Source organism: Pan paniscus, chromosome 11, assembly GCF_029289425.2.
Source record: "Pan paniscus chromosome 11, NHGRI_mPanPan1-v2.0_pri, whole genome shotgun sequence".
Taxonomy (NCBI): domain Eukaryota; kingdom Metazoa; phylum Chordata; class Mammalia; order Primates; family Hominidae; genus Pan; species Pan paniscus.
In genome coordinates, this window is record NC_073260.2 from 11,956,829 (window position 1) to 11,974,559 (window position 17,731).

At 45.8% G+C, this 17,731-nt stretch overlaps 1 protein-coding gene across 5 annotated transcripts in view; it reads right to left on the reverse strand.

Moving 5' to 3' along the window:
• Positions 1 to 3,420: 3,420 nt before the first annotated feature.
• Positions 3,421 to 17,731, reverse strand: part of GARNL3 (GTPase activating Rap/RanGAP domain like 3) — a 170,476-nt gene continuing 156,165 nt past the window's right edge. For all 5 annotated transcript variants that reach the window (XM_034929091.3, XM_034929089.3, XM_034929090.3 and 2 more), the window contains 6 exons: positions 13,546 to 13,653; positions 11,946 to 12,064; positions 9,765 to 9,903; positions 7,973 to 8,188; positions 6,329 to 6,455; positions 3,421 to 3,998 (listed from right to left, as the gene is read on the reverse strand). In XM_034929091.3, the coding sequence (XP_034784982.1) occupies positions 3,827 to 3,998; positions 6,329 to 6,455; positions 7,973 to 8,188; positions 9,765 to 9,903; positions 11,946 to 12,064; positions 13,546 to 13,653 (881 nt within the window). In that variant the 3' untranslated portion in view covers positions 3,421 to 3,826. The remainder of the gene's footprint in view (positions 3,999 to 6,328; positions 6,456 to 7,972; positions 8,189 to 9,764; positions 9,904 to 11,945; positions 12,065 to 13,545; positions 13,654 to 17,731) is intronic.

Sequence of the window (17,731 nt, forward strand, 5' to 3'; positions counted from 1 at the left end):
GGGCTAGCGAATCAGCTAGGACCCGCCCTTCATATTAAAGCAGACCAATGGAAGCATAGAACCGATTAGCGAAGCGCGCTGGAACCGCCCCTAGGGCGGAGCGGCCCAAGGTACAGGTGGGGCGGAGTTTCCGTCTGGGAGAACAACCACCCAATTGGAGTGTAGTGCGAGCCCATAGACGGGGCCGGAGAGCTGCCTCAGAACTGAGCTGGCCAATGAGGTTGGAGGGAGGAGTTTTTTTTTCTGGCACCTCCTCTCAATCTGGCTTCAACCAATGAGGGTAGAGGCGGGGCGAAGGCGAAGCACGTGGGCCTCAGCCCGAGACTTCCCGCCCCCAACTCCGAGAAGCTGCACCTGTCCTGCCCGGTCGGGTCTGCAGTTCCTGCCCTGCTTTAATCGCTGCCCTGGGGACTGTATTGGAGGCGTCTGACCTCTGCCTGGGCCCAGCTCTGCAGGGGAGAGAGCCTCTAAGCAGACCGTCCTGGGCCGCCTCCCTCTCCTCTCGGAGGCCGAGACTGGTCAGACGCTCCCGCTGGGCTGCTGGCGGCGGAGGCGTGGCCCTGTGCACCGAAACCCACTTTCATGCTTCCCAGATTGCTGAAGGCTCGGGTCTCCAGGTGCTGAGGACCAGTGGTAGGTGGGGTCCCCCACGCCGTATGTGTGACAGATCTGGGCTCCACTCCCCCTCTTAAGTGTCACTCACTTCACAGGGAGTCCTGACTCTTGAATCTTCATCTACCTGCCTCCATATTTTGAGTTCCCTGTGGATTTTAATGCCACCTTCTCCCCGTGTGCACACAAGTCGAATGAGGAGGCACTGTTGGATCTCACCAGTTGTACCCGATTCATACCCAACACTCTGGGTGCAGGCAGCTGCGGTGGAATGCTGGTGTAATTCTGGAAAGAGCCAGGGCATGGGAGTAAGAGGCTTGGCTTGTAATCCCTCTCTGGGCCTTGTGTTTCCTCATCTCTAAGTGGGGATGACCATTATCTTCCAGGAGAGTTGTGAAGCAAGGTAATGTATATAAGACATGTGAAGCACTCAAAGGCTAACCGGTATGATGAAGACAGTCATCTGACATGTTGCAGTCACTTGATGGTTCTAGCAACCAACATTTTTCAGTCCTGACCACAAGCCTATCCTTAAAGACTTAGGCAACTGCCCTTCTGTACTCCCACAGCATCTAATGCTTGATAACTCGAGCACTAGATGTGTATTCTTATCACAGCATTTATCACCGCTTTGTGATCCCCTGTTTACTTCCGTCCTTCCCCCAATGGACATGACCTCCTCTGGAGAGGAGGCACTTGGTGTGTGCAGAGTGGATCAGTGCCTCCAACTCCATAGGCAGACACTGCAGTTAGATGATTTTCTGTGTGACTCAGCCAGTCGGGTACACAGAAAGGATTATGTAGGCAGGGTGCTCCTACCCTGTGGCCGATGGCTTCCCTTCCCGTGAGTGTGCAGAACTCACTTCTTGGCCTTTGTAGACAAATAATGTTGCCAGAACAGCCTCCTGCCCCCTTTTCATAGGCAAAGCACCATCAGCCTGATCAGTAGGGTCCACCTCTTGCCCTTGCTACATCACTCCTCAGACCTGTGACTCTTGTCAAATTGTGGGTGGCTCTAATGCTGCTGATTTGGAAGAATGCTCTAAAATAGTCCTTGGGTTTTTTTTATGCTACACTGTGAAGCAAGAAACTTCCGGAAAAAAAGGAAAAACACAGATACAAGCTCATAAAGCTTACAAATTAGTTTAACATGAAAAACACCAGCCAGATCCAGCTGACACAAGGCACTTAGCCTGGCTCTGCATGGCAGACGTGGGGAAAGCAAGGGCTCTGGAGTCAAAGAACTTGCAGGTTCAAACCATTGCCCCTTCCTAAGCCTATTTCCTTATTTGAAAAGCAAGAATAATAAAACATAATTCATTAAACTGTTGGTGGGGTTGAGACACAGTGTTTTTTTCCCCCTATATAGGAAAAGGGCATAAAAAACACAAAGGAAGAATGGGCATGCTAACTGCTGCAAAGAATATGAGCAGACACATTTGGTTATAAACAGCCCCATCTGGGTATACCTAAAAAGCACTGTCTTTACTACTCTTGACTCTTGCCTTCTGCCAAAGATGAACCAAGCAACCTTCAGCTTGGGCTATCATGCTGATCTGTTTGTACAAAAGACAGAGAGGGGAACTTTCCCCACAGTGTGCAAGGCCCACTAGGAGGTACGACCCAAACTTCTATAAAATCTGTCAGACCAAGGTCCTGTCAAACTCAGTTCTCCACACTCACAAAGAAGGCCTGCTGGCCGGGCATAGTGGCTCACACCTATAATCCCAGCATTTTGGGAGGCCAAGGCGGGCGGATCACGAGGTCAGGAGTTCGAGACCAGCCTGGCCAACATGGTGAAACCCCATCTCTACTAAAATACAAAAATTAGCTGGGTGTGGTGATGCGTGCCTGTAATCCCAGCTACTCAGGAGGCTGAGGCAGCAGAATGGCTTGAACCTGGGAGGTGGAGGTTGCAGAGAGCCGAGATCGTGCCACTGCACTCCAGCCTGGGCAATAGAGTAAGACTCTGTCTAAAAAAAAAAAAAAAAAAAAAAAAAAAAAAAAAAAAGCCTGCAGAAGAACTCTTCTGAGCTGCTTTAACGGGGTAACAGGAAGTTTCCTTTGATGAATAATGTAATAATGTAAGTAGGAAGAGAAAGAATAAAATTGAATTGGCTAGACTAAAGCCAAAGGTAAAATACCTTCTTCACACAGATTAAAATATTTGCAAACAATGCTAGTGAAACTGGATCTCCCCTTGGCTAGTGGCTGAGATTTCACTATTTCTTTTGCACTTGGCCCAGTCCACATTTCTTTCTGTTCACACTGGAGAGGGAGCCAGGAAAGGCAGATAAACCAAATTATTATCTTCATATCATTTATGTGAAAGAGTGAGGGGGACTCAAAAAGAAGGAGGAGTTTGAAAATGCTTTCTTTTTTTTTTCTTTTCCTTTCTTTTTTTTTTTTTTTTTGGAGACAGGGTCTCCCTCTGTTGCCCAGACTGGAGTACAGTGGTGCAATCTTAGCTCACTGCAGCCTTAAACTCCTGGGCACACGGGATCCTTCCACCTTGGCCTTCCAAAGCACTGGGATTACAATGAGAATACTTTTAACCACAAGGAGTAGCTGTTCTCTGGTTACATTATTGCAGAGTAACAATAAAACCACACAAAATAATCTGAAGACTTTTGACAAGCTCCTATGCCTTAATATTTTTCATGAGATGCAGGGAAGAAGGAGGAGCTTCTAAGATCTAACCATTCAACTTTTCTCAAAAGTCTACAGGCAGGAATGCAGCTGGTTCCAATCACGGTGAACTGAAACAGCAACTGGGGCCAAAGGTGCAGAAAAAAAACTTACTTATAATAAAGTTAAAAAGCAACGACTTTTCTTTATAAAAGAAACACATTATGTGACATAAATCAAAACTGTAATGAAAAAATAATTTTCCATCTAAGTATATAAAATATGAGAAGGTTGCAGTAAATAAGAATGAGTATTTTTGATTTATTCAAAGTTTCAATCTAAAACCTCAATGAAATCTACCACCTTTATTACAAGGGGACTGATGGTTCCTGAACAGAAAGAAACAAAGGTCAGGAAAGATGGCACCGGACATTGGAGAGGGAACTGGCCGAGTGTGCAGAAGGTTTGGTCCAATAGATCACTGACAGGCTAAAAGCCACATTTTGTTGAGAAATTACATCAGAACTGTTTAAAGAGTATAAACCTCCATAAGAAAACTAAAGATGGCAAATGAGAGTCAACTCTGTTACTTCAAGTCTATAATGTCTTCATCGGAGAAAGCCGTGAGCTGGAAGGGGCTGCTGCCGGAGACCGGGCTGCCCTCTCTGTCTGCCACAGGGTCCTGGTCAGAGCTGGCTGAGTGCCCCTCAGGGTTGGCTTCGGAAGTAGAAGCACTTTCCAAGGAGCCTGATGGGATCCTAGAAGAGAAAAGTCACTGTAAGAGGATCCTTGGGAGTACCACAGAACTGGGCCTATTTTTTTCTGGCAATTTCCTGCTCATCTGAGCTCATGAGTTTGGCTCCCCAAACCCTCACTGTTATGTGGTAGAGGTGGGGAAGTGCTGGAATGCCACCCCCATCACCTCAGGGGGTTTTGAGGATTAAAGGCCGAGTGTGTGACACATGGAAGGTGTTTGTGAGGCATTATTTACCTACCTTTCTAAAGTGCAAATCCAGATAATGTCATCCGGCCTAAAACCCTCCCATGGGTGCCCAGGGCCTGAGGTTCAGGCTGAAACTCATAGCCAAGGTTCCGGGGCTAGGCCTGTGATCCCTCCAGCCTCCCAGGGCACCGCTGACTCCCTCTGTTTCCTCCAGCTCCTCAGGACTCTCTCAATAGCTGCATATTAATTTGACCAATATTGGTTTCCGCTTCTCAGAGAGTTAATGCATTCCACAAATACTAATTGGCCTGCAAAAGCCCACCTGGCTCAGCTGCTGCCCACTCTCGGCCTCACACAGTTCCTGGCTCCGTTCTCTATGCTCAAGCCTGTCCACTCTTCCTCCTGCCTTTTAACTGGCCATGCTAGGCCTGCTTCGGGGCCCTTGCCCTGAGGTAGTTGCTGTCAGAAGGGCTGTTCCCCTAGCTTCTTCCCATTTATTCCAAGCCCAGCCCAATGCTACTTCCTCAAAAAGCTTTCCTTGACCCCTCTCTCAGAGTAGACCTTCTATGTGCCAGCCCCGTCACTGCTTCTCAGTTTCTTGTAGCACTTGTCACTATTTGAAATGATTTTATTTGCTTACTTGTTTACAGGTTGGCTGTCTGTTTTCCCACACTAGAATGCAAAGTCCCTGAGGGCAGGGGCCTTGTCAGGTTATGACTTCTGAGAGGAGGCTCAGCCTCCCCTGATGTTTGAGACCCTCCCTGCCCCAGGTGTGGGCTGGATGGCAACCCTCCTTACACAGCACCTGCCATACTGGAATGCAGTCATTTTCTGGACCCTTGTTGGTCTTTGCCACTGGCCTGGGAACCCCTTGAAGGCACAGGTGGGGGCTTAGTCCTTTCCATATCTTCATACCCAACTAAGTCCTAGGTGCTCCAAGAATGTGTGTTGAGTGAATGAATGAAGCTTGGACATACGAACTATCACTCCCCACACTGGAGCACGTGTGATGTTGCTTGAAGGATAACAGAGATCTTATAGGACAAATCAGTGTGACTTAACTACTATTCATTGACGTGTGATGCTGACCTGGCATTCAGATAGGCTGGACTGTGTATGTGCTACCAGTACTGCATTACTGCATAGAGAGCACCTGTTTCCCTGCAGTCTTACTAAGTGTTTTTTTTTTTTTTGACACGGGGTCTTGCTCTGTTACCCAGGCTGGAGTGCAGTGGTGTGATCATGGCTCATTGCAGCGTTGACCTCCCAGAAGGAAGGTGATCTTTCCACCTTAGCCTCCCAAGTAACTGGGACTACAGGCTCATGCCACCAGACCCAGCTAATATATATATATATTTTTTTTTTGTAGAGATGGGTCTTGCTGTGTTGCCCAGGCTGGGATTGAACTCTTGGGCTCATGTGACCTTCTCTTCTCATCCTCCCAAAGTGTTGGGATTACAGGCATGAGCCACCATGCCTAGCCAGCATTTTTATTTTAAAAACTCTCTGTCAATCTGGTGAGGAAAAAGTCTCTCTCTCTCTACATATATATATAATAGATATTAAATATATAAATATAAAATATATAATAAATATATATTAAAATATATATTATATATATATTTTTTGAGATGAAGTCTTGCTCTGTTACCCAGGCTGGAGTGCAGTGGCACGATCTTGGCTGACTGCAGCCTCCGCCTCTCATGTTCAAGCGATTCTTCTGCCTCAACCTCCCAAGTAGCTGGGACCACAGGGATGTGCCACCATGCCCGGCTACTTTTTGTATTTTTAGTAGAGATGGGGTTTCACTGTGTTGGCCAGCCTAGTCTCGAACTCCTGACCTTGGGTGATCTGCCCGCCTTGGCCTCCCAAACTGCTGGGATTAAAGGCATGAGCCACTGTGCCTGGCCAGGTCTCAATAGATTTGAATTAGCAGTTGACTGCTGGTAAGGGTGCCCATTTGTCTAGATCCCTCCCTGGCAGGCCTGAGGGTCTGGGGACCCTCAGAGAGGAACAGGCTGCTGGCCCTCTGCTGTAGCTGCCAGGGGCCACTAGTGGCTTTATCAATCCCCAGAAGGGGCCTCCTGGGCAGTGCTGTGACTCATAGGTCCACCACTCCAAGCAGGGGCCTCTCCCTCTCTTTACCTGTCACTGCTAGATGACCTCACTGCCCCTGGCTTGGGGCCTCCTTGGCTTTCTTCTAACCGCTTCCGGGGTTTTGATTTGGCCTTTGGCGCTCCTTCTGACTTGGGTCCACCTTCATCCGAGAGGCCTGGATTGAGAATCATAGGTCAGAGGGTCACTACCACAGGGCTGCCACGGAGACAGAAAAGACCCTTATTTTTTCTTGGTTGGGAACTGGTGCATTGTTGTGCTAGAGTCAGGAAGAAAGATGATAGAATATATATTTTCAAATTATTGGTTTTCTGGTTGGTAGAAGGTTTTTCTTTTCTGATTATAAAGTATACACACTTTGCAAAAAAATTAGACTCAAAGAGCCTAATGAGGACAGATGATTTACAGTCCTACCGTTGATAACCCTGTAATTCTCCAATTCAGAGGTTCCGTTTTGCAAAAGCTCAGTGGTTTGTAAACAGTGGTGGGCAGATCAAGCTTTGATATGGAAGGCTGCATTAAAAATAGCAATACATTTATTTTCAAAACACAGTGGAAGGCACCAACTTGAAAAACCAATGGACTTTGTTAGTGTCTAGTCCTGCCCTGTCAGGTGGCCTGAATCCCCTCCTGCAGTTGTTCCAGGGAATATTACTGCAGGGCAGGGGTGTGCCCAGGCCAACGTTCATGCAGGTCCCAGTCTAAGTTTTCAAACCAGTTTCTCCTGGTTTAACCTGTCACTTCCATTTTTCCTTATTTTGTTTCCACAAATCTGAACAAAAAGGTTTCTAACAGTCTAACCTTTTCACACTTATCAGGGGCTTTATGTTTCTCTGGTTTGGCCTCTCATCTTTTTTTTTTTTTTTTTTTTTAAAGACAGGGTGTCACTCTGTCACCCAGGCTGGAGTGCAGTGGTGTAATCATGGGTCCCTGTAGCCTTGACCTCCCGGACTCAATCGATTCTCTTGCCTCAGCTTCTTGAGTAGCTGGGACTATAGGCACATGCCACCATGGCTGGCTAATTTTTTTATTTTTTATAGAGATGGGGTTTCACCATGTTACCCAGGCTGATCTTGAACTCCTGCACTCAAGTGATCTGCCTGCCTCAGCCTCTCCCAAAATGCTGGGATAACAGGTGTGAGCCCAGTCCCATAGTTATACTAAGAGAAATGAGCTCAACACATATCTTGCATCTGTTCTATCCACAGACCTGCCCCCACTGTCTAGGGCTGGGAGAAGTAATAAGGGAACTGAACACACACGTGTAAAAACATGGTACATTTCCACTTTGGGACATACCAACATAAAATGTTGTCTGAGGACTGTGGGATATAAATCCTTCTAGACACCTTTCTAGGAAATCATACATAGATTGGTACTTTTATTTTTAAAAATGGTATCAGACTAGACATAGTGTTTTATAAACTGCCCATTTCCCCCCTTCACATGGCTTGAGCAGCTTTCCACACCAATAAATATAGATCAACAACATCACTGTTGGTGGCTACATTATAGTGTATTCCTTGGTATAGAGGTATTAGAACTTACTTAAAAATCCCTTCTTAAAAGGAAACTTTCCTTTCAAACTCATTGTTTCTGAGGACAATTCATATCCAAAGATAAAACCAGCTGGTCTGTTCACAGACAGTGGAAACCAGGATTGAGAACCATTACCCAGTAGTTCCCTGCGGGTCCTGCTTGCTATTTCTTTGATCTCCATGCGAGACAGGGACAAGGAGTGTGTGACTGGAATGGCAGCGAGGCCCACACTGATGGGAGTGGGTGGGGTGATGACCTTGGAGACTAAGGGCGACTTCAGAGGTCGTTCGATGCTTCTGCCCACGAGGTTTCTAAGTGGAATCTTGTACAGATTTTTTGATTGAATTTCACCTGAAATGTGATTTCAAAAAGAACATCAGAACTTTAAGAAAAGTTCACATTATTTACAAGAGAGTAATTTCTTGTTCCTTAACATAGCATGAAGGAAGACGTTATGTCACACACTGATCTGTAATGTCCCACTGGGAGGGCTGGCCAGGAGCACTAATTTGAGGGTGCCTGATGGCTTTGCGTTTTCTAAGAGCATTTTCATGTGTAAATTAGGTAAAATGCACTCGTGACTGCACAGGAAAAAAGACTAGACAAGAAAAGCAAAAAGCTGCCCTGCTTGGGGAATTCTGTGCTTTATCTTAACTGTGTGCAATAAAGATGAGTGATGTGGTAAGAATTTATGAAAAGCACTGTGTTCAAAGCGATGAGGTAACCACAGCAGAGGCCTCTGGGGTTTGTGGGCAAAGCCAGATAGAGTGAAAGACTGCATGTGCTGGGGAATGTCTAGGCTTGATGACTCTATTCTTTTAGCTTTCAAAACCCACTACTGTTAACAGCCCTGAAGGAAAAATAACTGCTGTTGCAAGTTGGAAACTCTATAGCCTTTAACTCCCTCCTCCCCACTGAAACTTTTTTTTTTTTTTTTTTTTTTTTGAGACAAGGTCTTGTTCTGTCGCTCAGGCTGGAGTGCAATGATGCAATCATGACTTACTGCAGCCTTGACCTCCCAGGCTCAAGTGATCCTCCCACCTCAGTCTCCTGAGTAGCTGGGACCACAGGTGCATGCCACCACAGCCAGCTAATTTAATTTTAGTTTTTGTAGAGACAGGGTCTCTCACTCTGTTGCCCAGGCTGGAGTGCAGAGGTGCAATCCCGGCTCAATGCAGCCTTGACCTCCGGTGCTCAGGTGATCCTCCCACCTCAGCCTCCCAAGTAGCTGGGACTACAGGCACATGTTACCATGCCCAGCTAGTTTTTGTATTTTTTTTTAGAGACAGGGTTTTGCCATGTTGCCCAGCTGGTCTTGAACTGCTGGGCTCAAGCGATCCATCTGCCTCAGCCCGCCAAAGTGCTGGGATTACAAGTGTGAGCCACAGTGCCTAGCCCAGTTTATTTATTTATTTATTATTTTTATAATGGAGTTTTGTCGTTGTTATCACCAGGTTTCTTAAGAACACAACCATGTATTCAGACTGCAAGATTTCTTTTTTTTTTTTTTTTTTTGTAGACAGAGTCTCGCTCTATCGCCCAGGCTGGAGTGCAATGGCGTGCTCTCGGCTCACTGCAACATCCACCTCCCAGGGTCAAGTGATTCTCCTGCCTCAGCCTCCCAAGTAGCTGGGATTACAGGTGTGTGCCACCACACCCGGCTAATTTTTGTATTTTTAGTAGAGATGGGGTTTCACCATGTTGGTCAGGCTGGTCTTGAACTCCTGGCCTTAGGTGATCCGCCCGCCTCAGCTTCCCAAAGTGCTGGGATTATAGGCGTGAGCCACCACACTCAGCTGGTTTCTTTTTTTAATGGCTTTAAATAGTAACTTCTTTAAACAGTAATCACATGTAGATATTAGACAACGAACTAGAGAAATTAGAGTGGATTACAAATATTAATAAAACAGTAAAACTTGGACTTCACCTTCCCCCAGGGAAGAAGGAAATACTGGAGTATCTCGGCCCGGGGGTGTCTGAGGAGAATTTCGGGCACTGGCCCCCTTGGAGCTGCCTCCAGATGAGACCTCATTCACAGCTGCAGTTGCTGTGAAGTATATATCCGACTAGAAAGGAAGAGAGAGCATTACCGGGCTGCCTGGTGTTCTAGGCCTTGCATCCACTGGCCCTCCTGCCATCACTGCAAACCCTCCAACTGGTCCCCATCCTTGGAGCATACAGTGCGGTGCGGGATGCCGGGGCGAGGGATGGAGGGAGCCTTCTGGAGGAAAGCCCAGCGTGGCTAGTTACACTTTTCCTGAGTATTCCACTCCCCGCCACTTTTCATCATCTATTTGTTGATCCACAATAGAAAACAGTCAGTGTTCCACCACACATCTTCTGCAATCACAAACACAGCACACACTTCCCTAACAGGAATCTCAGGCACCTGGAGTGTTAGAACGGGAAAGATCTTAGGGATTCAGTTAGGCCCATTTGGCAGATGGGGAAATGGATTCTTCATTCACTGATCCAGCAGATACTCAGGCACACCCGTGATGCGCTGGTGCTGCTGCTAACAGCAGTGGTGTGCTGGATGTGATCTATGAGATCCAATTTTCAGGAATTTTGCAAACTGGCTGCTAAACACGCATGATTAGAAATTAAATTATACAAACCTAAAAAAACAAAGGCCCTAAATATCCAAATCCAGCCATTCCTAATTATTTGACTGTGCTTACTATTACATCTGCTCTGGAGTTATTGACACCAACAGTGTCTGTGTGGGGCTTGGGGGAGAGATACTGCACCATGGGGGATAATGCACGTCTCCCCAGCACCACCTGCAGTGGCGTCACGCTGGCAGCTTGAAATCAATCATGGAGGGACTCTTTACACCATGGAATCCAGCGAAGACTATCAGTTTGACTTTGATTTGTTGTTTTGTTGATTGTCTAGACTTACGGTGATGGAGAAAGTACTAGTAATGAACAAGAAACGTAGAAGTGTGTTTAGTCTGGTACAGAAGCTGAAAGAAGTTTCAGTTTAATGACTATGAGTTGTATGAGGGTGAAAAATAGTTTTATAGCAGATTACCTATCAGATTAAATGACAATATACATTGGAAAAAAATGAGTGGATTGAGATATAACTCCAAGTGTAAAATCATGGTTGAACTGCAACTGTAGGTTGGCTATGGATACAAGAGTTCAGCAAATATTAACAAAAACATTTTGTAAGAACCAATTGGCTAAGTGGATTTTTATGATAAACAGCATTGTATATTTATTATTTGTAAATTGTAAGCTATTTACAATCAACTAATGTACACGCATATGATACATACATGCAGATATGTACACATATCATACATATATGCACATATGTGCACACACACACATTTTCCAGAGCACTGCGGGACTGAAGCATTGAGCACACCACTGGTACTACGATGGTAAGACAGCATGGCATCTGCTCTCACAGAACCATCAGTGCAGCAGCAAAGATGAACAAATAGGCAGTCACCTACCACCAAATGTGATGGATGTCAGGACCAGGGAACAGGGGACACAGCGGGGGAGCCAGCCCAGTCTGGCAGGGCTGGGGAGGACTTTGTGGGCCTGACTCAGGGGAGGGGACTAGAACAAGACCCCCCAGATTATATGCCAGCGACAAAAGACATCTTGGAAGGCATCTTTGTTCCTGCATCCCTCCGTTTTGCCCTAGCTGTGGGTTATGAGGCAGGGATTAATCAATTAGCCATGTTTCATAGGCTAAGAATTCAAACTGAGGATAGAGGGTGGGAAAAGAAGAAAGATTGCAAGCTCTGACTTTTCTAGACTTGGACTGTCCTCCAGGGCAGCAGTGACATGAATAACTGACCCAGTCTCTGATCAGGGATATCTCTTTTCAGCTAAGTGCTCCCCAGCTGCCACCAGCACCAGTTAATGACTATTAACAAAGCTGAGGAGTGTTCTGAAAGCCCACAGAAATCACACATGAAAACCCAACAGATCAGTCTGGTTTCAGGCTTTCCATCTCGCGCTGGCATTCTGACACCGGTCTTCATCAGCCTAACTTGACAAGAGGCGGCTTCTGTGCTCACCTGAAATCCCACAGTGCCGGGGTCCCCCAAACCACTCAGAGATAAAATCCCAGTCCTACTCACCCTGGAGGCCACCAGCTGCAGCTGCGGCACGACTGCGGTGTGGACCAGGTTCCCGTTCACCACCAGGCGGATCTCCATGGAGTCGGTGGTGAAGGCCAGGAGATACGGGAAAGCACAGACTGCAAGGGAACGGGAGTGTCACCTCCCAGCTGCTGGCTTGGTGGCCGTGAAGGGGCTGTGACTGTGTCATAGTCACACTCACTTCTCTAGAAACTTCCATCTCTCATTCCTCTCGCTGCTTCTCTCCTTCCTTCATATGTGCATGTCACCCTGATCCTAAGGTAGCCTGGGTTCCCAAGACAGCCTCCCCTCGGTTGCCACACTGCGCCTCCCAGGAGGTGTGCACTGTCACCATGCTTGCTGCCATTTTCCCCCATGGAAACCCCACTGCCTGATCTTCCAGCGAGGCAGCTCACTTGCCATAGTCCTGTGGGGAGTCCCTTCTGTTGTTCAGATGCCAGCCTGACATTCTGTCTGCAGGCCCAGGCCATCCTGCCTGGGACCCTTCCCTTTGGTCGCTCTTCAAGGCCCAGCCCTGGTGTCCCTCAGTGCTCCTCGCTCCTCCCATGTGCTCCTCCAGCTGCATGTCTGAGCCGGGGCTGCATCTTATTCCTCACTGGCCCTCGCAGTGTCCCTTGGCATCAAGGGGTTTGCTGAGTTATTTGTTAAGGGCTGGCCCCTCTGCTTGAAATGATTTGGATGACACACTGGCTTCCAGGCACTGTGCCTGCCCTGGCTGCCCTGGGGCACACCTCTTTCTTCCTGGCACTTCGTGTTGTCCCCTTCTTCGCACTGGCTCTCTCTGCACTCTTTTCATGGATGAGCGCATCTGCTCTCCTGGCTTTCCTGGTGACTGTGCCTACCACATCTATGCCTCCAGCCATGACTTTCAAGCCCCTCCAGCAACGTGGTTCAAAACCTCCCTTTCCTGTCTACCAGATCTAATCTGTCATCAAGTCTAACTGGTCCTCCCAGGATCTTAGGTTGGTCCCTCTGCCTTCCTCTCAAAATGCTGTCCTGTGGACCTATTAACACACAGTTTTATTGTGAGGACAAAAGAATGAACTGGAACATTCTTGGCTCTGATCTGACTTCCAAAAGGCAATGGCCAGTTGTGGATCTTGAATCACAAACACAAAGCATCGCCGCTCATGTCCTGACATTTTAGTGGCAGGCAGGTACCTGAGTTTCTATGAAACATATACCAATGGCCCTGAAAGCACTGTGCTTCTCCCCGAGGTCAGTCAGCATTTTGAGGCTGGAGACCTTACGCTTGAATTTTAGAAAAAGGAAAGTGAGGCCCAGAAATGAACTGAGGTGCTGAAATGATAACCAAGTACTGAAAAATGACATTTAATTGCTCTCAAATGCATACATGCTCAGGCACTGAGAGAAGCTAGGAGGAACAGTAGAAGACGATAGTCCCAAAAGGGGAACAAAAATAAAAGAAAAAGAAAAAGAACGCTGTGAATATTCATTGTACGCATATAATTTATAGCAATTTCGCAGTAAGCCAGTGATTTGCTTACATAGGATTTGCTTACAATAGTTCAGACATATCCATGAAGGAGAAAAGCGTTATGATAAAGACTTTTCTTACCAATTGCATAGGGAGCCTGGTTCCAACAGAACTGGAAATCTGACGCAGAAGGTTGAACCAAAAAAGAGCCACCATTAAAGGGGCAAACCTTTTTATAGATGCAACTGTCTGCAATGAAAACAACAGCAACTCATTTTTGTTAGAGACAACACTTAGATGACTGTAATTAAAGAAATGAAAAACAGGCAACAAGAATAGTATCCTATCTGCTAGTTCTTTATAAATAGCCAGTATGAATACCGCCATGATGCTGGATACTTAGGGTCAAAGGCATTCTGAGCCAGAATAATATTACTACTACAAATAATAAGAGCTGCTGTTTTGGGAGAATTTACTATGTGCCAGGCACTGAGCTTTAAAGCCATTATCCCATTTAATCTGTAGAACTTCACAAAGTAGATACCATCATTACACTCACTTTACAGATGAGAAAATTGAGGTTAGGAGAGGTGAAGTAGTTTGTCCAAAGTCTCACAAGCACTGTGTGGGGGAAGCAGGGTTTGAACACAGGTCTGCGTGACTGCAGAGCCCGTGTGCTGAATGCCTATGCCCTACTGTCTCCCACACTTGTGAACGGTCAAGAAGGGACACCTGACGGCAGCCCTTGGGTGGAGAATGCCCTCCTGCAAGGTGGATCACACCTTGAGCCTCATTCAGGACAAGGGTGGTGGGAGCCAGATACCCCCTAACATTTTATTACTATTCAAGAGGACTTGAAGCCATATGCTTGTATCCTCTTGGTGAACCTCAACCAGTATTAGATTAACACAAGGTTCATTCAACTACATTGTTCCTGGCCTGCTGCAAGCTCTAAACACAAGTCCACGTGGTTCAGACCCTCTTAGAGTGAGAAAGTCCGTGGAGAAACAAAGGCCCCATTTATTACAGAGGTCCATCACATTTTTAAAATTTAAATTAAAAAAAATTTTTTTTGGAGACAGAGTCTTGTTCTGTCACACAGGCTGGAGTGCAGTGGCATGATTACAGCTGACTGCAGCCTCCCCATCCCAGGCTAAAGTGAGCCTCCTACTTTAAATCCCCCAGTAGCTGGGGCTACAGGTGCACACCAGCACACCCAGCTAATTTTTTTTTTTTTTTTCAGTAGAGACAAGGTCTCTCTATGTTGCCTAGGCTGGTTTCCAACTCCTGAGCTCAAGCAATCCTCTTGTCTCAGCCTCCCAAACCATCATGTTTTAGCCATACATTTCTTTCTCAATGAAAGAAGGAGTTATTATTATTATTATTTTATTTTTTTAATTTTTGAGACGGAGTCTTGCTCTGTTGCCTGGACTGGAGTGCAGTGGTGAGATCTCGGCTCATTGCAACCTCTGCCTCCCAGGTTCAAGCGATTCTCCTGCCTCAGCCTCCCAAGTAGCTGGGACTACAGATGCCCGCCACCATGCCCAGCTAGTTTTTGCATTTTTAGTAGAGGCGGGGTTTCTCCATTTGGTCAGGCTGGTGTCGAACTCCTGACCTCAAGTGATCCACTCGCCCCAGCCTCCCACAGTGTTGGGATTACAGGCGTGAGCCACCGAGCCGGCCTGAATTTTTATTAACATCATAAAGAATGGATGTTACTAAACATCTGAATGTTAATTATTGACACACAACAACAGGGATGACTCACAGACATAATACTGAGCAAAAAAAGAAAAGCGGCCAGGCGCGGTGGCTCACGCTTGTAATCCTGGCACTTTGTGAGTCCCAGGCGGGAGGATCACAAGGTCAGGAGATCGAGACCATCCTGGCTAACACGGTGAAACCCCGTCTCTACTAAAAATACACACACACACAAAAATTAGCCATGCGTGGTGGCGGGCACCTGTAGTCCCAGCTACTCAGGAGGCTGAGGCAGGAGAATGGTGTGAACCCGGGAGGCGGAGCTTGCAGTGAGCCGAGATCACGCCACTGCACTCCAGCCTGGGTGACAGAGCGAGACTCCATCTCAAAAAAAAAAAAAAGAAAAGCTAGAAGCTAGATATCTGAGCACATACTGTATAATTTCATTCGTTTAAATGTTTAAAACTGTCTACAGAGGGTAGAGGTAAAGATGGTAGTGTTACTCTGAGAAGAGATGACATGTAGGACCAGTATCTTGGATTCTGCTAATGCATTTTAGTTCACAAAATGTCCCCACCTACATTTTAGAATCACATTTCTAATTTCTGAAAAAAAAGGAATAAAACATGATATAATTAGCAACTTGATGAATCTGTAGATATAGAGTTTTGTTGCAATTGGGTCTTGGCTGCATTAGTATGTTTACTGTTTGAAAAATAATGAAACCAATTTTATTTTTTAATTATTAAAAATAACAGCTTTACTGAGATAATTTATAGACCACAAAATTCATCCATTAAAAATGTACAATTCGGGCAGGTGTAGTGGCTCTCGCCTGTAATCCCAGCACTTTGGGAAGCCGAGGTGGGCGGATCACGAGGTCAGGAGATCGAGGCCATCTTGGCCAACATGGTGAAACTCTGTCTCTACCAAAAATACAAAAATCAGCTGGGTGTGGTGGCGCATGCCTGTAATCCCAGCTATTTGGGAGGCTGAGGCAGGAGAATCACTTGAACCCGGGAGGTAGAGGTTGCAGTGAGCCAAGATCGCGCCACTGCACTCCAGCCTGGTGACAAAGCTAGACTGTCTCAAAAAAAAAAAAAAATAAAATGTACAATTCAATGAATTTTAGCATATTTACAGGGTTGTCTAACATCACCATGATCTAATTTTAGAACTCTCATCATCCTAAAATGAAACCTCACTCCCCATTTCTTCCCCTAGCCCTGGTCAACCACTTATTTGCTTCTGTGTCTGTGGACTTGCCTTTTCCAGACATTTCATATAAATTGCATCATGCGACATGTGGCCTTTTGTGTCTGGCTTCTTTGACTGAGCTCGATGTTTTTGAGGCTCACCCATGTGTCAGTGCATCATTCCTTTTTATGGCCAAATAATATTCCACTGTATGAATAGCCTCCATTTTGTTGATCTACTTACCATTTGATGGGCATTTGGGTTGTTTCTGCTTTTTGCTATTGTTAATAAAGATGCTATGAACATTCCTGTACAAGTCTGCATGGACATATATTCATTTCTCTTGTATAGATTGCTGGGTTATATGTAAGTCACATGATTTTATTTTATTCAGAATGTTATTTACTGTTAAATACTTTGTATCTATATCTACATCTTTATGAGCTTCGTTATTTTTTTCTGTGTTTTGTTGTAGAATATTTGAGGAACAAAGAAAAACATAAAGAAGAAAATTTAAAAAATCATCTGCAACCCTATGTCCCAGGGAGAAATACTGACAGACACACACACACACACACACACACACACACACACACACACACACATATATATTTTTTGAGACAGAGTCTTGCTCTATCACCCAGGCTGGAGTGCAGTGGCACGATTTTGGCTCACTGCAACCTATGCCTCTTGGGTTCTGCCTCTTGGGTTCAAGCAATTCTCCTGCCTCAGCCTCCCGAGTAGCTGGGACTAAGGCGTGTCCCACCACGCCTGGCTAATTTTTTAATTTTTGGTAGAGATGGGGTTTCACCATGTTGGCCAGGCTGGTCTCGAACTCCTGACCACAGGTGATCCACCCGCCTCGGCCTCCCAAAGCGCTGGGATTACAAGTGTGAGCCACCGCACCCGGCCAGTACTGATAGCATTTTGGTATTTCTCCTTCAAGTATTTTTATTCAGAATGAATAAGCAAGATAAATGTTATAAAGAAAAACAGAATTGGACTTTAAAATATAATTTGCTTTCTTCACTATATTGTATATTTTCTTCTATGCATTTTTCAAGAACATAACTTTAACTCACTGTATGGCACTTCAGTATTTGAATGTAACAAAACATCTTTACCAGTTTCCTCCTGTTTCCATTTAGTTTCCAAAGCTTTCTGCTTTATAAATGATGTTGTAACAGACAATCAAGAACTCATTATTCACAGTTTGCTGATTATGTCTTAAAATAATTGCCTGTGAGTACACAGGCTGTGTCCATTAAAAATCACATCCTGCCAACTTCTTCCCCAGAAGGCTGTACCATCTAGACCACTTCTAGCAGTGCAGAGAGAGGGTGCCAGAATCCATGACTCTGACAGTCTCAGCCAGTCTGAGTGACCAAATAATTACAATGATAATTTGCATATTAAAATTCTCAGTGGG